Genomic DNA, 25,923 nt, shown 5'->3' with positions numbered 1-25,923 from the left:
TGAATTGTACTACATTACATAAATATATGACAACATATTTATCCATTCAACTGTTGCTGATGCTTTGGTTGTTTCAAATCAAGAGCGGCAGTGAATATCTTGGTAGAAATATTTTATTCCAAATGGGTAGTTCTTTTTCTTGTTGGGGTAAGTATATTCATATGTTCAACATTAGGAAGTAATACACACACATCTGTCTATCTTAGTGCTGGCAACTGGGTTTGGAACTGAAGGCTTGGGCTAGCTCTCAACTTTTTCCACTCAAGGCTAGCACTTTACCACTTGAGCCACAGCTCTGCTTTTAGCTTTTTAATGGTTAATTGGCCATAGAGTCACATGGACTTTCTTTGCACTGTAATCCTCAGATCTCAGCCTCCGAGGTAGCTAGCATTACAAGTGTGAGCCACTGGTGCCCAGCTTTGTGTCTGGATTTTTGACCTTCATAAACTATTGAGACAATAAATGTTTGTTGTTTTGACCTGATGAATTTTGGAGTGATCTGGTATGCAGCATACATGCCCATTTCTGAATGCTTAGTAAATCGTCCTGAAATATTTTCCTTAGTTGCCTTCTATTTAAAAATAAAAAAATTAAAATAACTTGTGTTTACATTCCAATTTGGATACAAGTATGTGAGGATAGAATAATTGCAATGATTTGGCATGGATGGATTTGTATATATTAACATGGTTCAATATATTTGTACATACCTGTGAATATAGACTCATACATGGGCCATAATTCTAATTATAGTATATATATATATATTGTATCTATCTATATATCTATCTGAATTACTGTAATTTTATAATGCCTGTAGGCACAATGTTAATATATTAGATGTTTCTAGGTGATCTAGGAATCTGTAATTCTTAGAAGTGTAAGGAAATAAATTGCTGTGATGTCAATTGGGGAGACATCCCAGAAAATTCTGGAAATGGAGAGCTTCCACACCAGGTTCAGTGCTTGGACACCTTTTCGCAACAAGTCTTTAAATAGACAGGTAAGTTATGTACTCTATTAAGTTTAATTTGTAAAGTTAATATTACCAGACACTTTTTTTGGCCAGTCCTGGGGCTTGAAGTCAGGGCCTGAGCACTGTCCTTGGGCTTTCTTCCTCAAGACTAGTGCTCTACCACTTAAGCTACAGCACCACTTCCAGCTCCTCTATATATGTGGTACCAAGGAATCAAACCTGGGTCTTTGTGAATGCTAGGCAAGCACTCTATGACAAACTCTGGGTCCCCTATGATACTTTTTTTTTTTTTCCAATTGAGCTCAGGGCCTGAGCACTGTCCTTGGACTTTCTCAAGGTAGAACTCTACTACTTTAGCCTCAGCACCATTTCTGGCTTTTTTCTATGCATGTGGTACGGAGGAATTGAACCCAGGTCTTCGTGCATGCCAGGCAAGCACTCTACCACTAGGCCAAACTCCCGGCCCTATGATACTTTTTATATGTGTGTTTAGGGGCTTGAAGAACTCAGGGCTAGGGTACTTACTCTGAGCTTTTTTGGTCAAGGCTTGTGTTCAACCACTTGAACCACATCTTTACTCTAATTTTTTGAGGATTGATTGGAAATAAGAGTCTCACAGACTTTGGTGCCTAGAGTCTGGCTTCAAACTCTGAACCTCCACCTGAACAGCAAGGATTGCAGGTCTGAGTTCCCTGCATGTGGCTATTAGATGTTGAATCTCATGTTTTTGCTTTGTTTTTGTGCCAACTCTGGGGCTTGGACTCAGGTTCTGGGCATGATCCTTCAGCTATTTTGCTCAAGGTTAGCACTCTACCACTGGAGCCACAGCTCCACTTCCAGATTTTGGATGCTTCACTGGAGATAAGAATCCTATGGCTGGGCACTGGTGGCTCACACCTGTAATCCTAGCCACTCAGGAGGATGAGATCTGAGAATCCAATTTCAAAATCAGCCCAGGCATGAAAGTCCAAGTCCAAGAGACTCTTATCTCCAGTTAATCACCAGAAAACCAGAAGTGGCACTGGGGTAGAGTGATAGCCTTAATCTGAAGAGCTCAGGAACAGCACCCAGGCCCATCGTTAAGCCTCGAGACCAGAAGAAAAAAAAGGAAAGGAAGAGATCTTATGAACAATATTGCCCTTATTGGCTTTGAACCCTGATCCTCAGCTGTCAACCTTTGAGTAGCTAGGATTCCAGGCATGAGCCACTGGTGATTAGCTAAAAGAGTGAGCTTTTATGTGTTTTCAAGATGGAATCTTTTTCCCTAGGCCACATTAGCCAAAGTTAAAAGGAGAGCAGAGAGTAATAACCTCTTTGTTTTCCTTGCTGTAATTACATCTCTGCCAGTCACTGACACTGGCCCACCTCACAAGCCCTGGCTTGCCCAGTCCTTGGATGGGAGCAGTGTGAAATGAAGGCACAGCCACCCTCTGACATATGTTAGAGCACTTTGTGAACTGTAATATGCTGTACAAATATTAGCTGGAGGTTGTTAGCAGGTTGTCTAAAGATTGCTTAGCAACTAAAAACGTATGGAACAGGCAGAGTAACAGACATCTGTCTCCTCTCTTCCAGCTCTTCCAGGAAAGAGTCACTTTGATAAGTCATTGGTTTGACCTGTGGACCAACAAACAACGTCAGGAATTCTTGTTCACAATGCTTTCACAATGCACTAAATCACAGTTACAGTAAGTATAGCCTAGTAATGTAATTATCCTTGGTTCTTAAAACAAAATATAGTTAAATGTTTATATAACCTTTAAAAGTTTTTCTTTTTCCTAGTTTTTTTTAAGTCTTCTTGAGGCTGAATTGGAGCCCAAGAGAGAGGGAATGGAATCTGATCATTTTCTTACCATTGAGAGGCTGTTATTATTATTATGTAGTTATACAAGGGATTTCAGTTCCATAAATCAGGTTTTGAATGCAATGTATCTCAATCAGTGTTATCTATTTTATTATTCTCCCCCATTCTTTCCCTCCCTTCCCTATCCTCAAGTTACATGGTCTATTTTTATATAATGTACACTGAACGTAAGGACTGCATTTGTTCTTCCTTCCTCCATTTGTGTGACCTTTCTCTCATTGCCCCCCCCCACCAACATGTTTCCGCTTCCTGGTATTCCTTTTGTTAAACAGTTATTAGTTATTCAGAGGAGATAAACCATTGGATTCTTCTCCTAAGTATATCATCCTTTAGTCAATTTATTTGGGATAAATATGCATAACGCCCCTCTTTTTTTTACAAACAAACAAAAATCCTGTCAGGGGCTTCAAGATGCTTGGAATATTGTAGAGAATTCTTCAGTGTGCCCTAGACCAGACTAAAGAACCCCATTAGGTCATTAGCAGATACTATAAGGCTGGTTTCCCAAAATAATGGCTTTTGGAGGGTTAGTCTGGGGGATTTCTGGTGGCCTGTGGGGGGGGATGGGTCATGGGGCTTGAAGTTGTCCTGGGCACTGTCCCTGAGCTCTTCAGCTCAAGGCTACCACCCTGCTTTTGAGCCAAGCCCTACTTCTCATTTTCTAGGGGTTACTTAGAGATAAGAGTCTCAAGTCCTTTTGTGCCCAGACTGGCTTTGAACCTTGATCCTCAGATCTCAGCCTTCTGAGTAGCTAGGATTGTAGGCATGAGCCACTGCGCCCAACTGACCATAATAGAATTTTCTAAAATATAGCTCTGTCTCAAATGAATGAACTCCAATTTTACAGCTTTCAGAATAGAAAAAATAAAAGATCAAACCTCAGGTCATAATCTCTTAATCTCAAGGATTTTAAAGAGATAAACCATGTAATTTTAATGGTGATCACTAGAGGTCAGTAGAGATTGTGTGGTATATTGTGAGGCAGCAGGTCTGATACTGGAAACTTTATCCTCTGTTCCCTATCAGAAGAGGACACTAACTCACAAAGGGGAATTTCTTTGTTTTGTTTGCTATCAGCTGTTTCTGAAGAGAGCCATATGCGTCTCCTAGTTTTGTGTCACTGCTGATTCATGAGAAAGTTGTGTATGAACTTATGGCTTCTATGGTTTGGCATCCTGAATGCATCTTTAATGGTTTTTGTTGTTCAGTATCAATCAGTTCATTTTCCACAGTTTGGTTAGGTCTTTCCTTACACTTCTTCCTCCATTCCCAGGAAGGCAAAATTTCACACATCTGTTGGCAGTTTTCAATAGTACAAAGTGTTAGTGATCTGCTGTAGTTAGAGCTGGGCTCCGTTGTAGTTAAACCTCAAAGCCCAATGCATTTAACAACAACCTCAAGTTAATAGAGAGCCAGGCTTTGGTGGCTCACACCTTGCTATGCAGTAGGCTGAGATCTAAACATGGTGGTTCAAAGTCAGCACAGATAGGAAAGCCAAGGAGATTCTTATCTCTTATTAACCAACAAAAAGCCTGTAGTGTGGGCTGAGTATACGGCTCAGTGGTAGAGTGCTTGCCTAGCATGTGAGAAGCCCTGGGTTCAATTCCTCAGAAGTGGCATTGTGGCTCAAGTGGTAGAGTGCTAACCTTTAGCAAAAGGAGTTCAGGAACAGTACGTGGGCCCTGAGTTTAAGCCCCAGGACTGGCACAGACAAACAAATAAATGAAAAAATAAGTTAATACAGCCACCACCTTTCCTTTAAACATCTTTTTTTTTTTTTTTTTTTGCCAGTCCTGGGGCTTGTACACAGGGCCTGAGCACTGTCCTTGGACTTTCTCAAGGCTAGAGTTCTACCACTTGAGCCACAGAGCCACTTCTGGATTTTTCTATGTATGTGGTACCAAGGAATGCCTTTGTGTATGTTAAGCAAGCACTTTTCCACTAGGCCAAATTCCTGTCCCATCTTTATTGAGACCCAATTCACATACAATAAAATTTGCCAATTTAAGGCTAGATTTGGTGGTTTTAGTAATTCACGAAGTTGCATAATCATCATGCAATCTCAGCCTACACACTGACCTTTTGTTTTAATATGTCACCGTTTCCCCACCACCACTTGTGAGACCTTCTCAACGAGGAATTGAACCTCTATTATTTACTGACACCACCTGTAATTTTACATCTTCATCCTGGCATTTGCTTGCATTGTGTCCACAGGGGCAGCTGCTCCCATTGCTGTCTTCCCTCTGCCTCCAGATTTCATTGACCTTTCCTTTACTCCTTAAAGGAAACTGGGTTGTTTGTGTCAGACGTGGAAAGATCTGGGCAGTTTTTGTTGCTCTCCTGGCCACACTGGTGGGACCGGTTTTAAACTGCTTCTGCTCAGCTGCCAGCACAGCCTTCCTTCTACAGAGTTCCCATTCCAGGCACAAGCTGTTTGAACTTGCAGCACTTCTGGGTGGGTGGGGCAACCTTAAGGCAAAGGGAGGAGGGAGACAGGTGGGGAAGGAGAGAGAAAGGGAGGGAGGGGCGGAGATAGCCTGAGTCAAAGCCTGACAGAAAAACAGAGATACAGACACAAAGACACAAAAAGACAAAAACAGAGAGATAGGTGTGGACACAGAGAACGAGACAGACAGACACAAGGAATGATAAAGAGAAAGGCCGTGAATGTGCCCTAGTGGTAGAATTCTGTCCTAGTGTGCATGAAGCCATTTGATTCATTCAATAGTTTCCATTATTTCCTTAATGACAAAGCCATTCCACTAGGAAGTATGAATAGTGCTGATACACAAAAGTGTTATGGGACACAAATCCTGAACTGTGTCTTAACACACTCAGCCCAGGAGGGTCAGCTGGAGTTGATCACTGTACAAGTTTCATTACACGATTCTTGAAAATGCCCTCAGCCTTTCACATAGCTTATTGTGCTAGCCTCCAGATGCATGCATGTCAGAGTCCCAGAGAATCTGGGAAATTGACGAGATAGGCAGTGTGTGTGTGTCCGTCCGTCCTAGGGTTTGAACTCAAGGCCTGGGTGCTGTTCCCCAGCTCAAGATGAGAGCTCTGTGCTCTAGAAGTGGGGCCATAGCTTCACTTCTGGCTTTTTGGTGGATCATCGGACATAATGAAGTCTCAGATCTCAGGCTCCAGAGTAGCTAGGATTACAGCTTTGAGTCACTGGAATCCAACTTGAGGTAATTTTAACAGGCTATTACTTGTCAAGAATCTCTTTTGGAAATGCTCAGAGGAGTAACTGCAGGATAATAGAGGAAGTGGCACCCAGGAGCTCAGCTGGACTCAGCAAGTCATAGAAACAGCAGTCACATGTGTAGCAGAGGGTGAGCTGTCAGCAGAGCTGGCTACCTTCCCTATGCCCAGTCTCTACCTAGTCTATATTCTCTGGTGTTATGGTCAGAATGCTTGCAAGCATCAATTATAGAAATGGAACTCAAACAGCTCAAGAGGAAATGGGCATGGGATGGGGGTGGGGAGAGTAACTCAGTGGTAGAGCACTTGCCTAGAATTTGATGCTCTTCAGTAGACCCCCAGCATGATGGAGGAGGAGGGAGGAAAAAGAGAAGAGGAAGATGAAAGAAGGACTTCACTGGTTTATACTTTGTCTAGCTTCAGGCTGGACAGGGCCCTTAGATTTAAATAATGTTACCAGGAGACCAGGATTATCCCTTTCTAGTTCATGTTTCCCTGTGTTATATTACTTAAAACTAAAAAAGATAAGTGCAATTGAGGCTGGTGACTCACCCCTGTAATCTTAGCTATGCTGAAGGCTGAAATGTGAGGATCATGGTTCAGTCAGCCTGGACTGAGATCAAGCCCCAGGATCTGTACATAATAAATGAATACATTAGCGGGGCACAGTGGCTCACGCCTGTAATCCTAGCTACTCAGAAGGCTGAGATCTGAGGATCGAGGCTCAAAGCTAGCCCAGACACTAAAGTCTGTGAGATTCATCTCCAATTAACCACTAGAAAACTGGAAGTGGCACTGTGGCTCAAGGGGTAGGACAATAGCCTTGAACTGAAGAGCTCAGGGACAGCATCCAGGTCCAGAATTCAAGCTCCACAACCAAAAAAAAAAAAAAGAATACATAAATAAATAAAAATAAATTCCTAAATCTAATATGGAAAAAAGAGTAGAAAAAGTTAAATACAAGAAAAAAAGACTACGAGTTTTACAATCAGATATGAAATTATTTTGTACCTTTCAGAAAGGAAATGGAGGCCTAAGAATGTGGCTTAGTGGTAGAGTGCTTGCCTAGCATGCATGAAGCCCTGGGTTCCATTTCAATACCACATAAACAGAAAAAGCCGGAAGTGGCATTGTGACTTAAGTGGTAGAGTGCTAGCCTTAAGCAAAAAAGAAGCTGAAGGATAATGTCCCAGCCCTGAGCTTAAGCCTCAGGGTTGGCAAAAAATAAAATAAAAGGGAATGGAGGAAAGCTGAGGGAGAGCACTTTCCTCTCCTGTCTCCTCAGTTCTTGCCCAGTAGCAAACACTGATGAGCTGCCTACCCCAGCCCATCCACATTCTTCTCTTGCTGATAACCTTGCTGCTCTCCCAGACATGATATGCCTCTGGTAGCAAATCACCACCGGGAGGCTGTGGACTGAATGGCATCTGGAGTTGGAGAACTAGATATGCATTCTGGCCCAGACCACACAGGGAGGAGGGTGCTAGAGAGCTGCAGGGATTTCTCCAGTCTTACAGACCTTTAAAAGGCAGTTGAAGGAGGAGCCCATCCTCTTCCCCCTGAGGTGAGGCTGAGGCTGTGTGAGGACTGAGTCAGACATTGGAGTCCAAGGTGGGGGTCAGACAAAGCCTGAAAATGGTGAAGTGAAAAGCCAAAGAAATCCTTAGCATTTTGTTGATATTCCCGAGTCTCTGGTTCATCAATCCTGAGGCTACCCTGTTTTTCCTTATTTTTATTCTTTTTTTTTTCCAGTCCTGGAGCTTGAACTCAGGGCCTGAGCACTGTCCTTGGGCTTTCTCAAGACTAGAGCTCTACCACTTGAGCCACAGCAATACTTCCGGCTTTTTGAATGTATGTGGTATCAAGAAATCAAACCCAGGGTTTTGTGCATGCTAGGCAAGCACTCTACCACCAAGCCAAACTCCTGGCCCTCCTTATTTTTATTCAAGCCCCAGCCCTGGGGCTTGAACTCAGGGCCTGGGCACTGCCCTTGGACATTTTTTACTCAAGTCTAGTGCCCTGCCACTTGAACCACAGCAACACTTCTGGCTTTTTCTGGGCACTAGGCCAAATTCCTGGCCCCTAAAAAAATTTAAAAATTTTTTGTCATTGTTATTTTTATGATGGTACTAGGGATTTGGATTCAGAGCCTATAAACTGTTGTTTCTTAGCTTTCTTTTTTTTTTTTTAATTACTCAAGGCTGGTGCTCTAGCACTTAAGCCACAACTCCATTTCTGTCTTTTTGGAGATTAGAGTCTTATAGGCTTCCTACCTAGGCTTCCAACCAAGATTTTCAGATCTCAGCTGCCTGAGTAGCTAGGATTACAGTCTTCAATCACCCCATGCCAACCTACCATATTGTTTTTATGATAAGTAGGTTTAAGATGGACTAAAGTGGTCTCATTCTAGAAGTGACTTCTCTGGTCATTTCAGGTCTAGGATCCCCCTGTGAACAAGGAAGAAAAATGGTAAAGTGTTCATCTATCAAACATGTAAGATCTCCCTTCCTACTCTCAGGCTTAGTCTAAGTTGCTAACTTGAGGCCTCTCTAAGTGAGTTAAACAGGTATTAACTACTCCAATCAGACCATGCATGTGTTCCCCTGCTTCAAACTTATCCACATGGTTGCCTCTTCCTTCTGCCAACAGGAAGTAAAGTTCACACAGACCAACAAAGCAGGGCTGGTCAGAGTCACCTGCAGTGTGTGTCTCAGTCATAGATCTGGCTTGGGATTTCTGGAATGGGGCTGAGGAAAGCATTGTTACCACATTCTATTTTTCTGATGAGTCAGTGTGAAGCCAAAGGCAGGACATGAATGAGTGACCCCAGGCACAAAGTGCTCTCTCTTGCTCTCTTTGGCAATCATGCTTTCTTTTTCTTTATAATCAATTGTGGGCTTTGAACTTTGGGCCTAGTCACTATCCCTGAATGCTTTTTGTTCAAGGTTAGCAATCTACCGCTTTGAGTCACAATACCACTTCCAGTTTTCTGATGGCTAATTCAAGAAATGAGTCTCACAGGCTTTCCTGCCCAGGCTGGCTTCAAACCATGCTCCTCAGGTCTCAGCCTCCTGAGTAGCTAAGATTACAGGCATGAGCCACCAGTGCCCAGCCATATTTTTCATTTGTGCGTGTGTGTGTGTGTGTGTGTGTGTGTGTGTGTGTGTGTGTGTTCAGAAGAAAGCTTCTTTAGGCCTCATTCAGATTGGACTAGTTTAGGCGTGTTCCAACTTCTGGCAAATTGCTGTGGCCATTTTCTTATCTGTGATCCTGTGCTTTTCCAAGCTAGGGAAACACCTGGATCACCGCATAGACACAGAGGGTAACTTCATCTAAAGCAAAGGGATGTAAGTGAGGGGTAGTCAGAATTACAGTTTCTCCTGGGCTGAGTGTGGTGGCTCATGCCTGTAATATCTGCTACTTGGGTGGTGGACATAAAAGAATCATGTGTAATAGCAGCCTAGACAAAAAGCAAGACTATCACAGAGAAGAAATTAGGTATGCATGTGTATAATTTCAGCCATGAAGAAGGCAAAGGTGAGGGGATTCTGGTCCAAGGCTAGCCCCAGGCAAAAATGTGAGAACTTATCTGAAAAATAACGGAAAGTGAAAAGAATTGGCAGTATGGCTGACATGGTAGAGTTTTGGAGGCCCTGAGTTCAAACCCTTGTTCCAGCAAAACAAAGAGCAATTAAAGTTTCTTCATTTAGAATGCAACAAATTTTAGAGGAATATCCACTATGAAATAAATGTGGCCTGGGTTCAATAGTTAACAGAGGACATGATTCCTGAGGCTCATATTCTAGCTACCTGCTCAGCACTCCCCACTAGTGCCACTGTCTGACCCAGTGCTCATCCAGTTCATTTGTCTCCTCTGTTTTATTTTTTTTCCCATTCAATTGGATTTCCCCAATACTTGCTGACAGCCCCACTTAGAGGCTATGGCTGCCCACTCACAGTTCACATTCTAGTTCTCTCAATCCCTCCTCAAGATTTCATCTCCAAACCCTACTCTTGGTCAACTCAATGTCTTTATCTCTCTCCTGTGGACACTCATCACTGACAGTTAGTGGATTAAGCTCCTAGCAGTGAAAATTATCTGTTAGTTTTTTTGTTTAACTTTATTTTAGAAAATTTCAAGCTTAATAAAAGCCATATACACAATGCAGTAAGCCCCATTTGGCACACTTTTAAAAAGTTTGACAGTACCAGGATTTGAACTCAGGGGTTTGTATTTACTAAGTGGTGCTCAGCTGGTACTCTCCCACTTGAACCACCCCTCTAGCCTGGAGTTCTGCTGATTAATTGGAGATGAAATCTCATAAAACAAACAGCTTTCCTTCCCTGGCTGGTTTCAAACTGCAGTCCTCTGAGTGTCATCAACCTGACTGGTAAGGATTATAGGTATAAAGCATGGGATCCTGACTGGCCTTAAAAATAGTCTTTATTTCTCCTTAGGTTGTGGGCTTGAACTCTAGGCCTGGGTGATGTCCCTGAGCTCTTCAACTCAAGGCTACACACACTTCCAGTTTTCTGGTGGTTAAGTAGAGATAAGAATCTCACAGACTTTCCAGCCTGAGCTGGCTTTCAATCGAGATCCTCAGATCTCAGCCTCCTGATTAGCTAGGATTACAGACATGAGCCACCAGAGCCCAGCTCTTTTTTTTTTCAGTCATGAGGCTTGAACTCAGGGCCTAGGTACTGTCCCTGAGATTTTGTGCTCAAAGCTAGTGCTCTATCACTTTGAGCCACAGCTCCACTTCCAGTTTTGGTTTTTAATTAGAGACAAGAGTCTCATGGACTTTCCTGCCCAGACTGGCTTCGAACTGTAATCCTTAGATCTCAGCTTCTTGAGTAGCTAGGATTACAAGTATGAGCCACTGTCTTCTGGCTAGATATCTTCTTATTTATTTATTTTTGCCAGTCCTGGGGTTTTTACTCAGGGCTTGAGCACTGTCCTTGGGCTTTCATCAAAACTAGAGCTCTACAACTTGAATCACAGTACCACTTCTGGCTTTTTTCTATGTATGTGGTACCAAGGAATCGAACCCAGGTCTTCGTGCATGCTAGGCAAGCACTACCACTAGGCCAAACTCCTGGCCCCAGATGTATTCTTATTGTTTTAGAGGATGATTATTAGTTCCAAACGCACATGAGCATTAGTTGTGTCTCACTGTTCCATGCCGCCTGGAGTTACATGACTCTGGATTTGCTGGTTCACAGTGCTAGCTCCGGTATCATCTCCTTGAAGTGACCTCGAAACATACACCAGGGACTGAAACTGGGACACAAGCTGCGCTTTAGACCTGATCCTGTCCAGAAAGAAGCCCCAGGAGGCGATGAAGAGGTGCTACCCATCCAATTAGGGAACAGTGAGGGACCTGTGCCAAGTCCACTGCCCCCCTCCCAGACCAGCTCTCCAAGCTGTTCACCCAGCCTCTTGCTTCCAGTGTTGGCAGGTCTTTTACTTCTTATCAGAAATTGAAGAACAGGGAAGTAGACTCAAGTCCCTTATTACTGAGCTTTGTTACTTTTGAAGGTACACATTGTACATTCAGTAGTACACCACAAAGCATTGCCATGAGTTATTTGCATGAAACGATCCTTGTCACAAGAAATGAGCAAAGCACATTTTGTTCATTTGCTTCTTCCATGCTGTTTCTTTTCATGGGTTTCTTACTTTGCAACATTAAGTACAGTGCAATGAGCCACAGTGTGCTTGCTATAAACCACCTGGCTCTGCTGCTCATGCACTCTTTTCAGTTGTAACTGAGATGTTTTTTATTCTTCCTGCTTAAATTCATTATAATTGAAATGTGTCTGGCTAGCAGTACAGACAAGAAACAAGTATAAAACATGTTTATATTTAGGTTTACTTTAAAAAGTAGCTCAGACTTGTTTGTTAAACTTGTCATTTAAAATATGCTGTAAAAATCAACGTTAATAAATTCTTTAAAACAAAAGTAGCTCAGGGGTCAGGAGTTTGGCCTAGTGCTTGCCTAGCATGCATGAAGACCAGGATTTGATTCCTCAATATCACCTACATAGAAAAAGCTGGAAGTGGTACTGTGGCTCAAGTGATACGAAGCCCAAGGACAGTGCTCAGGCTCTGAGTTCAAGCCCCAGGACTGGCAAAAAAAAAAAAAAAAGAAAGAAAGAGGAAAAAAAAAGTAGCTTATTGAGCTAGGCATTAGTGGCTTACACCTATAATCCTAACAACTTCGGAGGCTGAGTTATGAGGAGTGCAGTTAAAGCCAGCCCAGGGAGGAAACGCTTCCATCCCTTCTACTTTCCCCCAGCCTTCCACCCCTACCGTCCTGGGACTTGAACTCTGAGCCTGGGTATTGTCCTTGAGCTTCTTTTGCTCAAGGCTAGCACTCTTTCACTTGAGCCACAGTGCCACTTCTGGCTTTTTTGAGTAGTTTATTGGAGATAAGAGTCTCACAGACTTTCTTGCCTGATCTGGCTTTGAACTGCAATCCTCAGATCTTAGTCTCCTGAACAGGCATGAGCCACAAGCAAATAGAGTGCTAATCTTGAACACAAAAGCTCAGGAACAACACCCAAGCCTAGAGTTTAAGTCCCAGGACAGGCATACTCATGCGCGCATACACACGCGCTCTCTCTCTCTCTCTCTCTCTCTCTCTCTCTCTCTCTCTCTCTCTCTCTCTCTCTCTCTCTCTCTCTCTCGATTCTGCTTTTGTTTTTGCCATTTTGCTGGATTAAAATGTCCCTGTGAATGTGGAGTGTTTCACTGGTGAATTCCTCTGTTTCCAGGATTTGAGCCTTGAAGGTGAGGCTGCAGTTTCAGCCCGCAGTTTGGTGAAGTAGAGGTGTGATAGGCTAGCGTTTTGAACTAACGTTCTCTCTTTCCCCTTAGGTTTGTCCAAGACTGGTTTTCAGAAAGGAAGCAGGTGGCGAGAGTGGACTTCTGTACAGTACTTCCGCGCTGCCTTGCTCTGCACATCTTTTCCTTTCTGAATCCGAAAGACTTGTGTGCAGCTGCTCAAGTCAGCTGGCCCTGGAAGTTCCTGACAGAACAGGTTTGCTGTTTGTCTCTTCCTAATGATAGTACACAGTACAATTGTGATCTATCTTCTTGGAAGACAATGCTGAGGGTGCCCAAACTGTAGTCAACGTACATACCCTTAAAAATAGAAGGGAGGATCAATAGATGACTGGATCACAAAGGTGTGGTATTTATACACAATGAAATTCTGTGTTGCCATCAGAAAGAACAATATCACCCATTTTTAAGGAAATGGAAAGACTTGGAAAAAATCATATTAAGTGAAGTAAGTCAGACCCAAAGGAACATAGGCTCAATGGTTTCCCTCATTTGTAATAATTAGTATAAACCTAGGACTCTCCTAGCAGAAGATTACAATAGCTCAAATAAGGCCATATAGGATGAGGCCAAATTAATGGACCACCAGAACATGGAAACAAAGCTTAATTATGAGTGACTGTTGTTATTAATGTACTATGTTTTTTTCTCTTTCCTTATATTGCCCTTTGGTTAATCTCATATTGTTACAGTATCTGACTTTGTTACCTCATATATTACATATACATTTATTTGTTTATTTGAAATAGGAGGGGAAAAAAGATGAGGGAAGGGGGTGGGAGAAGGGAAATGGGGACAAAAACATGAGAAGGGGTATCAATGTGTGAGAAGTAATGTACGTTCTATCTGGCAAATATAACTGTAACCCCTCTATACATTAAAAAAAAGAATAGAAGGGAGGAGACAAGTAAAATGTAATCATTTATATTGTACATAGGAGATATATACTATTACAAAAATGCAGACTTTTTTTTTTTGGTTGGTCATAGGGCTCGAATTCTGGGTCTGGGCGCTGTACTGAGCTCTCTAGCTCAAGGCTAGTACTCTACCACTGAAGCCACAGCACCACTTTTGATTTTCTGGTAGTTAATTGGAGATAAGAGTCTCACAGACCTTGGTGCCTTGGCTGGCTCTGAACTACATTTCTCAGATCTCAGTCTCCTGAGTAGCTAGGATTATAGGTGTGAGCCCAGCACTTCTGAGGTTTTTGTTGTTGATTGGTTGGTTGGTTTGTTAGTCAATAGGAGATTAGAGTCTCATGAACTTTTCTGACTTCAAACCATGATCCTTAGATCTCAGCCTTCTGAGTAGTTAGAATTACATGCATGAGCCATTGGTACACAGCTATTTAGTTTTTCTTTATACCTCCCTGCATCTCTGAGTTTCCCTTGGAGATCATTTTTTCCTCAGAATTATTCTTAATATTTCTTTTACTATGAGTCAGCTGAAAATACCTTTATCCCTGAATTTGAAGAATTTTCACTGGGAATTTGAATTGTAGGTTTGAAGTTAAACAACTTTGAAAATATTCCATTGTCTACTGTCTTCCATAAATTTTTCTTGGTAAGTCATATGTCTTTAAAGGCAAAATTTCTTATCTCTAACTGCTTTTTCAGACTTCTTTTGTTTTCAGCAATTTTTATCATTATCTACTTAGAAATATAGGTATACTTATATGTGTGTATTTATCCTATTTTGTAGTTTGCTATTCGTTTTGAGATGAAGGCCTCACTGCTGCAACTCAGGCTGGCCTCAAGTTTATGATCTTCTTGCTTTCAGCCTCCCGAGTACTAGGATTGTGGGCATGCACCATCACACCCAAACTGTAGTGTTTTTTGTTTTTTTTTTTTTGGTTTTTTTTTTTTGCCAGTCCTGGGCTTGAGCTCAGGGCCTGAGCACTGTCCTTGGACTTTCTCAAGGCTAGAGCTCTACCACTTGAGCCTCAGCACCACTTCCGGCTTTTTTCTATGTATGTGGTACCAAGGAATCGAACCCGGGTCTTCATGCATGCTAGGCAAGCACTTTATTTTTTTTTTTTTTTGCCAGTCCTAGGCTTGAGCTCAGGGCCTGAGCACTGTTCTTGGACTTTCTCAAGGCTAGAGCTCTACCACTTGAGCCTCAGCACCACTTCCGGCTTTTTTCTATATATGTGGTACCGAGGAATCGAACCCAGGTCTTCATGCATGCTAGGCAAGCACTTTAACCACTAGGCCAAACTCCCTGCCCCCAAACTGTAGTGTTTTTTAAATCTAGAATTTAATGTCTTTCATCACCTTGGGAAAATTTGAGATGTTATCTGTTCACATATTACTTCTACGCCATCTCTTATCTCCTGGTATTCCAGTAGTTATGTGTTAGACTGATTTCATTGTGTGTCATTATATTCCATGTGCTCTTATGAGCATTTTTTCCCCATTCTTTTGGCTTTCGGTGTTTGTCTGTTTTTTTTTTTTAATTTTCAGTTCTAGAATGTTGATGGCTTCTTTTGCAATTTCCCTTTTGGCCATTTATATTTTTAGGCAAATAAATTATATATGTGTGCATATACATACATATTTAAGTTTATGTCTCAAAATTGCATTTATCTGTTTCTTAAGAGTCTCTACATGGTTACTAAAAAACCAAAGAAGAAAAAAACAATTATTTTTCCCCTTTTTTTCTGGTTTTATTTTTTTTGCCAGTCCTCAGGCTTGAACTCAAGGCCTGAGCACTATCCTTGGACACTTTTTGCTCAAGGCTAGCACTCTGCCACTTGAGCCATAACACCACTTCCAGCTTTATCTGTGTATGTGTTACCTAGGAATCGAACCCAGAGCTTTGTGCATGCTAGGCAAGCATTCTACCACTAGGAAACACTCCCAGCCCGGAAAAAAAATTCTTAATTGTGTGTTATTCTTGGGTTTGGTTGACAACCAAATATGCGTATAAAACATTGATTTGACCATTTGAGTATTTTGCTTATGCCATCTGCCTCTAAAGAGAACTTAGCCTCTGGCATTTGGTTCAGCTAGGAACAGAGGACATAAATTGAATCAGAAGGAGCTATTTCAAAGCTGGCTTCAGTCCTTGGGTCCTGGAAAAGATCTCAAATGAAAGCCTGATGTGATTACTAGAACTCTTTCCTTTACTAGGTGCTGAATGTCAGTTTGTGATCCTTCAATCATATATGAGAATTCCTGCAATTCTTTGTAGCGTCCAAGTCTAACAGCTCTAACCTTCTGCTTAGCTCCACATTCTACTAAGCTCTATTTTGCAATCGGTAAATACTCTGAGGCAAAAGTATGATCAGGCTTCCTATCTCCAGTTTTCCCTTTTCTGAGGCACGATTCCTTCACTGTGTGTGCACTTCTCTAGTGCTTTCAATATTTTCTTTTAAAAATAAGATTTTTCTATGTTTTCCAGGCTAGTTTTACATTTCGGGGCTTGAACAATATACCTAACTCAGCCTGCTGAGCAGCTAAGACTATGAACATATGCCACCATCTTTGCTTAAATAATTGCCTTAAAAAGTATTATAGCTAGGCATGTTGGCTCACCCCTGTAATCCTACTTACAGGGCTGAGATATGAGGATCATGGTTCAAAGCTAGCCTGGACACTAAAGTCTGTGAGAGTCGTATCTCCAGTTAACCGTTAGAAAACCAGAAGTGGAGCCGTGGCTCCAGGGGTAGGGTGATAGCGTTGAGCTGAAGCTCCAGGACAGTGCCCAGGCCCAGAGTTCAAGCCCCAGGGCCAATAAGAAAAAAATGATAAAATAGGCTCAGTAAAAATTCTTGTTCTGAAACAAACTATCATACCATTGTTAAAAGCTAATTCTCATAATACAGGGTTAAAGTAACCAAATGCTAAGAGTACATGGATAAGTGTCATAAAGATGACTAGTGTGTGTGTGTAATAAGAAATAAAATAAGATAGAATTCATATTTCTCAAGTTTAGATGTAAATTAATCCAGAAAATCTTTTTTTCTTTCTTTTCCCTTTTTTTTTTTTTTGTGGGTTGTGGGACTTGAACTCTGGGTCTGGGTGCTGTCCCTGAGCTCTTCAGCTCAAGGCTATCACTCCACAACTTGAGCCATAGCTGCACTTCCTTTTTTTTGGGGGGGGGCCGGTATGGGGCTTGAACTCAAGGCCTAGGCACTGTCCCTGAGCTATTTTGCTCCAAGTCTAGCACTCTACTACATGGAGCCACAGCACCACTTCTGGTTTTGTGGTGGTTAATTGGAGATAAGGGTCTCATGGACTTTCCTTCCTGGGCTGGCTTATGAACCTCAATCCTCAAATCTCAGCCTTCTGAGGAGCTAGGATTACAGGAGTGAACCACCAGCTCCCCAGCTTATCCTAAACATTTTTTTGTTGTTGTTGATTGTAGGACTTGAACTCTGGGCCTGGGCTCTGTCCCTGAGCTCTTCAGCTCAAGGCTACCTCTTGAGCCATAGTGCCACTTCCTGTTTTCTGGTGGTTAATTGGAGAGTCATGGACATTAGTGCCTGGGCTGGCTTTGAATTGAGATCCTCAGATCTCAGTCTCCCGAGTAGCCAGTATTACAGGAGTGAGCTACGGTGCCTGGCTACCCTAAAAATCTTAATGTAACAAATATGCACCTGAAGAGATTATTGCTAGAAAATTATCCATTGTCAACTCTCCTCCTCATTGTTTGTTTCCTGAAGGACTGCTTATGGATGCCCAAATGTGTTCGGTTTGGATGGTTTCTACCCTATACTCCAACAGATCATGAGTATGGTGCTTGGAAGCACCATTATATTGCTTGTGTGTCCAACTTGGACTGGCTAACCCCCAGGGAAGCTGCTGCTGTGTATGGGACACTAAATGAACCCAAAACGGAGGATGAGGAGCTTCAGGAGAGGCAAAGAGAAAAGTATCTAAGGAAAAAAATCTGGGAGAAAATTGCACTACGTAAGAGTGAGTAGCATTTAAAGACTTTATATTTTTGTCAAGTATTTTGTAAAAATAACAAATGAATTTCTGCACACATTTTCATTGTGGAGGGTGCTGTTGTCACTATGGGCCTTACTTTGATACCTCTTCATGGCCACTTGTTTTTCTTTATTGTTCTATTTTATTCTTTTTTTTTTTTTTTTTTGCCAGTCCTGGGCTTGAACTCAGGGCCTGAGCACTGTCCTTGGACTTTCTCAAGGCTCTACCACTTGAGCCTCAGCACCACTTCCAGCTTTTTTCTATGTATGTGGTACCAAGGAATCGAACCCGGGTCTTCATGCATGTAGCCAAGCACTTTAACCACTAGCCCATACTCCCGGCCCCTGTTCTATTTTATTCTATTATTTTATTTGTAATAAATAAAAAGATTTCAGATGAGATGTACGAGATCAAGTATCAGTCCAAGTTCCTCCTGGGTTTGTAAGACCAAAGCAGGGAGGAGGAAAGTCTAAATAAGGACTGAGGTGTAGCTCATGTGGTAGAGCACTTGCCTAGCAAATGTGAGATTCTGAGTTCAAATCCCAGTGTTATCAAAAGAGAAGTTCAAGGAAAAGGTATGTCAGAGATACAGAATAGACAGCCTGAGAGTGGTGGGAACAGAATTAATTATGAAAAGAGGAATAGATGGAGTGATAGCATTTTTTAAAAAGATGAAGAACATGAGGACAAGGAGTGCTGCCCACCAAGCCTTTTAGTTTGCACAGTGTATAAGAGTAAGCAAGAAGCAGATTTGAGTTCTCCCTCCAGGGAGAATATTCCAATGAGAGATTACCTGGAGCCAAGAAGGGCAGAAATGGATAAGAAGTGTAGATACCAATGGCCTGGGCCAGAAGAAGAGTTGCTGGTTCTCTGGGCTTTGCTTCTTGGCCTGCAATGACTGTTATCTCCCTGCCCCAGTGGTCTGAGGGAAGACACACTAACACGGAGGGTACAAGTGGCTCGAATTATTGTCATTGGAACATTGCCCTGGTACCGCTTTATTTCTGATGCTTTTATCTGTGTTGGCATGGCTGGGAGAAGCAGTAAGCTTGCTCATGTTTGTTTTTCAGAGCAGTTATTCAAAGCTCGTCCCCCCTGGGGGAGTGGGACATGCTGCCCCAGACTGGCGAGCTCCATTCACCAGCCACAGCTCCCCCAGGTGGGGCAGGAGCGAGCAGGACTTTGTGAAGCTCTGGAGAAACAGCTGGTTTTGGCATCTTTAGATGCTTTGCCCAAGCGGTAAGCAAACCTCCACCTTTTGGAGCTCTGAAGTATCTCCATTCTAGAAGAGTTTAGCCAGTAGTAAGGGCTTGTGTAGTAGTGTGATTTCAAGTCTATGAAATAATTAATTTTCAAGAACAGCACTCTTTAAAATACTTTCTGAAGAGGAAAACAAGGGACATTCAAACCTCCATCTGGTATATTCTTGGACTTGCCAACAGACTGTCCTGGGAAGTATATTTTCTGTTTGACGTTATGGGAACAAAGGTAATATTTTCCAGAAGCCATCCTATGGCAGGCCAGTTTAGAAAAAACAAAGCTTGCTTTGCCCGTGATTGCAGAGGCCTCATTCCATGGTCATGTTTAGTGCTTTGGGCCTGTGGCAGGGCAGTACATCCTGGTGGAAGCACTAAACACCCAGTTGCACAGTTACCTTCCACCATCTACCAACATTGCCAGGCTGAGGACCAAGACTGTATATAAGACTTTCAGGATCGCTTTAGATTCAAGCAGTATCCAAACAGATCCAAATAAAGTCCTCATTTATATGTACATCCAAATATAATTCTCTAAGTCAGAGAAATTTTGGCTTCATTGGTGAACAAGATTTACTCTGTATATCATAACATTAGTTTTGAGCTAAGAAAGTTCCAGGAGATCCTTCTCTTTATATGGAAAGGGGAATCTCCAGGGAAGATGTGGCTCCATTTCCCCAAATTGCAGGGAGAGTCTAAGACCCCAAGGCCTTGCTCAGTATGGCTGACATCTGGAGGATATGGGTGCTTACTTGTAAAAATTAGCAGGAAATGAGAATCTCACTGATTCCCCTTTGGTCCCTATAGGAGCAATGTTTCTGGAAGTCATTCCTATCCTTTATTATCCAAGAAAACTCATCATGGAGTTTATGAAAATGAGACTAACTCTTCACATACTTCTCAGCGGCATGTCATACTAATATCATCTCGTATTCCTGCATATGAGGTACACACTGGTTACAGGCTGGCCCTTCCTGGGTGGGTTTTCCATCTACACTAGAAGATATATGTCTGTCTCAAAGCCTCATGCTAGTGGTTCATGCTTGTAATCCTAGCTATTCAGGAGGCTGAGATCTGAGGATCTAGAGTCAAAGCCAGCCTGGGCAGTAATGTCCCAGTGAGACTCTGATCTCCAATAAAATAATCAGAAAAAGCTGGCATTGGCACTGTGGCTCAAGTGGTATAGTGCTAGCCTTGAGCACAGTGAGGCTCAGAAACAGAGCAGAGCCCAGGCCTTGGGTTCAAGCCCCTGGACCAATAAAAAGAAAAAATGAAAAGAAAAAGAGAAAATAATCCATCTCCTTAAAAAAAAGAGAAGCAGAACCAGGTGTGCTGGTTCACACCTGTAATCCTAGCTACTCAAGAGGCTGAGATCTGAGGATCGAGGTCCAAAGCTAGCCCAGGCACTAAAGAATGTGAGACTCTTATCCCCAATTAACCACTAGAAAACAGGAAGTGGTGCTGTAGCTCAAGGGGTAGGGTGGTAGCCTTGAGCTGAAGAGCTCAGAAACAACGCCCAGGCCCAGAGTCCAAACCCCATGACTGACAAAAAAAAAAAAAAATAGAAGCAATAAAGACAACTATAGACAGATGTATTTTGAAAAAAGATTAGAGGCACAAATTATATACCTAGTGTGAAAGTACATCTATTGAAAATTATTTTATAAGATAATGCCTAAAAGGAAAACAAAACAGAAGAGGAGGAGGAGCAGGAAATCGTATGACAATGTACATCTGTAATCCAGTCCTTTTTTTAAATTTTTTTCTTTTCTTTTCTTTTCTTTTTTTTTGCCAGTCCTAGGTTTTTGTTCAGGGCCTGAGCACTATCCTTGGACTTCCTCAAGGGTAGAGTTTTACACTTGAGCCACAGCATCACTTCCTGCTTTTCCTATGTATTTGGTACTGAGGAATCGAACCCCAGTCTTCCTACATGCTAGGCAAGCACTCTACCACTAGGCCAAACTCCTGGCCACTAATCCCAGTACTTCTGAGGCTTCGACTGACAGATTTTTTAGTTCAAAGCTAGACTGGGCTATAAGGTCTTTTCTCAAACAAAAACTATATTCCAATTTTTTGGAGTTCCCAAAGTGTTTAATATTATGTAACTACCAGCTCTGAAGAATGTTAGTAGTCCCATTTTATGATCTATTTAAGGAAGAAGTATTATAATAAGATATGTTCACTATATGATGAGGTTGTATATTTTAATATTATTAATTATGTACAGACCTTAAATCAATGTAAAAATCTATGGTAGAATTGTATCATCTCAAGTATATTATTTTTTAAAATTTGGTATATGTATCTACATATGGTATATACAAAGATAAGATTCCTAGAAGAAAATAATCCAAATCATTAACAGTATTTATCTGTGAGTGATGAAGTTAAAAACTCTCTCTCTCTCTCTCTCTCTCTCTCTCTCTCTCTCTCTCTCTCTCTCTCTTTCTTTCTCTCTCTCTTCAGTTCTGGGACTTGAACTCTAGGCCTGGGCACTGTCCCTGACTCAAGGCTATCACTCTATCAGTTGAGCCACAGTGCCACTTCTGGTTTTCTGGTGGTTTAAGTCTCACAAACTTTAGTGCCCAGGCTGGCTTTGAACCTCAATACTCAGATCTCAACCTCCTGAGGAGCTAGGATTTCAGGCATGAGCCACTTTGCCCGGCTTCTTTTTACAACTAGGGAAAAAGTAAATTAAGAAGAAACCAATGAAGAGAAAGGTCATCTTCTCTAGAAATAACAGCATATTCTGTATCTCCTGTGTTTCTTTCATTAATAAAGATGTTCAAATAGTGGGTATTGATTCCCACAGTTGGGCTTTATTTTCCAGATGGTGGTGGACACGACCAGGGCAGGGGTCACTGCTGTGGTGTACGAACACAGCGGCATGACCTTGGAGAGCCTGCTTTGTCTCGTAGACAGAGCTCTGCACGGCCAGAAGGCACTCAGTGTGGGGATATTTAGTGATGGAAACAGCAGAGAAATCAACTTACTCAAAGGTAGGCTGGCCATTGGCAAAGAACACTGAAGGACTCTTGTTTATCTGGTGTTGACTTTGTAAAAGAGTGTTCACTTTGGCTCTAGGAAAGCAATGGAATAATTTTTTTAAAGAATTTATTAACTGATTTTTACATCATATTTCACTTGACATGTTTAACAAACAAGTATTCAAGAAGGAAATCTGTATATGGAATAATTTTATGATAAAAAATGTGAAGCTATGATTAAAAAGTTACTCTGGGTTTTTTTGTTTTGTTTTGTTTTTGTTTTTGTTTTGGTTGAATTCAGGGCCCAGGTGCTGTTCCTGAGCTTTTTGTCTCAAGGCTAATGCTCTACCACTTCGAGCCACAGTGCCACTTCTGGTTTTGTGGTGGTTAATTGGAGATAAGAGTCTCACAGACTTTCCTGCTCAGGCTGGCTTTAAACCTCAGTCCTCAGGTCTTAGCCTCCTGAGTAGCTGGGATTACAGGTGTGAGCCATGGACACCCAGCTCAACCATTATTAAGTGTAAGATTCAGTAGTATTATGCAAGATAAAAGAGATAAAAGTCTTAAGCAGATGAAACAATGCTGGAGAGTTGCTATAAAGCATTATTAAACCTCGGAAGGTGAATCTCCAGTGAGTTCTCCGCTGTATGGTGAAGGTGGAATTGCTGTATTCTATACACAGGAACACTGTGCGCCAGCAACCCAGAGTGTGGGGACACAGTGACCGTATCATCTTTGCACCTCCAGCCTGGCGCATAGGTGTGTGCAGCTCTTAGTCTTATGGAAAGATGGTTGATGTTAGAATTTGTAGTTGTATTTTTACAAACTAAGAGTTTTTTAAAAAATGACTGTGATGTTTCTATTTCTTGCCTCCCCTCAGGTTATAAAATTGCTATTAAAAATGTACTGAGGCCTGAAGTGAGAGACTTCTGGGAGAAATTAGGAAGCTACGTAGCCACTGAAGAAGAAGGGGGACACGTGGACATCTTTGTGCCACTTGGCGCATCTGGTCAGTCCCAGGGCACAGAAAGGGATGGGGCATGCTCATTTGACAGTGATGCTTGGTGATCATGTGAATGCATTTGGGTCAAAGATTTCTCACAGTTTCCTTGTTCTTCCATTGTCTATTTGCGCCTCGTGTAGCCTGTTTCCAGTTTCTGAGGGAAGTGGGGAACAGGGATAGTGACCAAAGGAAATGATTTCTGCAGTAATCGAGTCACTAGTGGTGAGACTCACTGACATGAAAACACATTACTTACTACATTACACACTACACTAGTTTTAGCCCAAGTAATTCAATCGGCACATTGAATTTTATGTTTTATGTCATCAAAGAGATGGCGAAATTGATGTCATACTGCATTTCAGCCATTGGAACCCATCCTGTGTTTAGCCATTGTAATTCTGTCCCCTGACAAGGAGAATTCTCCTTTCGGGTCCAACTATTTTAGAAAATAGACACAATTGTCTTTGGGCTAAATAATATTCCACATTTGAAAAACAAAACACTAGTTCTAACTCTGTGTCATCTTTTCTCATCCTATTGTTTAGTTGTCCTAAATAGAATTTGTCAGCTTCTGGATTTATTGGGGTTTTTGTTTGTTTGTTTTTATCAGTCACAGGGCTTGAACTGAAGGTTTGGGCACTCTCCCTGAGCTTTTTTTTTTTTTTCTTTTTGGTTGAACTCTGGGCCTGGGCACTGTCCCTGAGCTCTTCAGCTCATGGCTACTGCCCTACCCCTTGAGCCACAGTGCCACTTCCCATTTTCTGGTGGTTAATTGGAGTTAAGAGTCTCATGGACTTTTTAGTGCCTGGGCTTGATTTGAACTGTGATCCTCAGATCTCAGCCTCCTGAGTAGCTAGGATTATAGGTGTGAGCTACCATACCTGGCCCCTGAGCTTTTTCTTTCAGGGCTAGCACTCTGCCCTTTGGAGCCAAAGTGTCACTTCTGGTTTTCTGGTGGTTAATTGGCGATAACTGTCTCATGGACTTTCCTACCTATGCTGGCTTTGAATGGAGATCCTCAGATCTGAACCTCCCATGTAGCTAGGATTACAGGTGTGAGCCACCAGCATGAAGCTTTTAGCAGTGCTTTCAATTGTAAGCTATCTATGGATTGATGGAAAAATTGAATGGAAGCTGAAAACTGCTACTGGATTTTTTTTTTCCTGTAGGTTCTTTAATGCTTGCAACTAATAGTTAACTGTTCCTCTGAAGACCAATAGTAAACTAATGCAAATATTTTTTTTTTGCATAGAAGAAGGCATAGAAGTGCTTTCCCAGGTGTCTCAACTAACTGGCACATTCTTTACTGCCCCCACTGGAATCGCAACAGGCTCTTACCAACACAGTAAGTATATGGGTTGGGAATGGGGAAACATGGCCCTCTGAGCCCAATAACACACCAAACCCAGCATCATTACAGGGTGGATGCAGTTCGTAAAGCTAATGAGAGCAATAGCAAGGACTCTTCTCTGAATGCAGCAACTTCACATCATTGACTCATTTTTCTTAGAAGATTATTTATTTGACATATTTCCCTGTAAAGCATCATTTGCCAAAACCTTGTTGAAAACACCATCTTTAATAGTTAAGTCAAGATATGCTGTGGTTGATCTAGAAAAATACGGTAGCAACTATGAAATATAGTTTTCCTTGGTAATATAAAATGAAAATGAGAGTCCAGGCATTGGACCTAGTGGTAGAGTGCTTGCCTAGCATGCAAGAAGACCGGGGTTTGATTCCTTGTTACCACATATACATAGAACAAGCCAGAAGTGGTGCTGTGGTTCAAGTGGTAGAACTTTAGCCTTGAGAAAGCCCAAGGACAGTGCTCAGGCCCTGAGTTCAAGGCCCAGGACTGGCCAAAAAAAAAAGGCTGAGATCTGAGGATCAAGGTTCAAAGCCAGCCCTGGCACAAAAGGACCTGAGACTCTTACTCCAATTAACCTCTAGAAAACAGGAAGTGGGGCTTGGCTCAAGGGTAGGGCCATAGCCTTGAGCAGATAAGCTCAGGGACAACTCCCAGGCTGAGTTCAAGCCCCATGACTCACAAAAAAAGGGGAAAAAAAAAAAGAAAAGAAAAAAAATATTTATTGTGTCTTTTTAGAGTTTATTTTTTCTTGAAAGCAGACTGTGGCTATTCAATTTTGGCGTGTGTGTGTGTGTGTCCCTCAAGGTTAACATTTTACCACTCATACCACAGCTTGACTTTATGCTAGTTAATTGGAAATGAGGCTCATGGACCTTCCTGCCCAGGCTGGCTTTGAACTGTGACCCTTAGATCTCAGCCTTCTTGAGTCAGGAGAATTACAAGTATAAGCCACAAATACCTGGTTCATCTTATTCTTCAGATGATTTAAAAAAAAAAAAACCACCTGGCCTAAAGACCACTGAGTCTGTCATACTATAAACAAGAAATAGAGCTTTTCCATCTGAGCTCAGGTCTCCAGAAATCACAGTGCAAAACTGTGTCAGTTTTCAGTGACTGGCTGGGACTGCCACAGATCCAAGCCCCTCCCACCATCTACTTCAATGAATCCAAGCTTCACGTGTGGTCCAGCCTCACGGACTCCCTGGAAGACATCTTGACATCCGTGAGGAAAGAGTTCGATCCTCTCTTCAAGGACCTGCAGAAGAGCATCAGTGGCAAGATGATAGGTAAGAGTTCTGGATACTGCTGCTGCAGGTTGGTTTTGTATCTATAGCTAATCAAGGTTAGGAGTGTGCAAAAACAATGCAACTTACAAAACTTTAGGAAGCTTTATCGCCTTGGTTTTTCATATTTTCTTTCTTTTTTTTTTTTTTTGATTGGTCATGGGACTTGAACTCTGGGCCTAGATGTTGTC

At 42.0% G+C, this 25,923-nt stretch overlaps 1 protein-coding gene across 1 annotated transcript in view; it reads left to right on the top strand.

The window, feature by feature from the left end:
* Nucleotides 1-870: 870 nt before the first annotated feature.
* Nucleotides 871-25,923, top strand: part of Ect2l (epithelial cell transforming 2 like) — a 42,039-nt gene continuing 16,986 nt past the window's right edge. Inside the window, exons 1-10 of the mRNA XM_090338041.1 lie at nt 871-1,003; nt 2,552-2,664; nt 12,931-13,093; nt 17,564-17,816; nt 18,902-19,070; nt 19,895-20,033; nt 21,918-22,086; nt 22,955-23,083; nt 24,333-24,425; nt 25,553-25,735. Coding sequence (XP_090194167.1) covers nt 902-1,003; nt 2,552-2,664; nt 12,931-13,093; nt 17,564-17,816; nt 18,902-19,070; nt 19,895-20,033; nt 21,918-22,086; nt 22,955-23,083; nt 24,333-24,425; nt 25,553-25,735 — 1,513 coding nt within the window. The 5' untranslated portion in view covers nt 871-901. The remainder of the gene's footprint in view (nt 1,004-2,551; nt 2,665-12,930; nt 13,094-17,563; nt 17,817-18,901; nt 19,071-19,894; nt 20,034-21,917; nt 22,087-22,954; nt 23,084-24,332; nt 24,426-25,552; nt 25,736-25,923) is intronic.

This window comes from Megascapheus bottae, chromosome 8, assembly GCF_031878675.1.
Source record: "Megascapheus bottae isolate mThoBot1 chromosome 8, mThoBot2.hap1, whole genome shotgun sequence".
Classification (NCBI taxonomy): Eukaryota; Metazoa; Chordata; class Mammalia; order Rodentia; family Geomyidae; genus Megascapheus; species Megascapheus bottae.
Note: the sequence above shows the minus strand (reverse complement) of the source record. Positions and strands in the feature narration are given on the sequence as shown.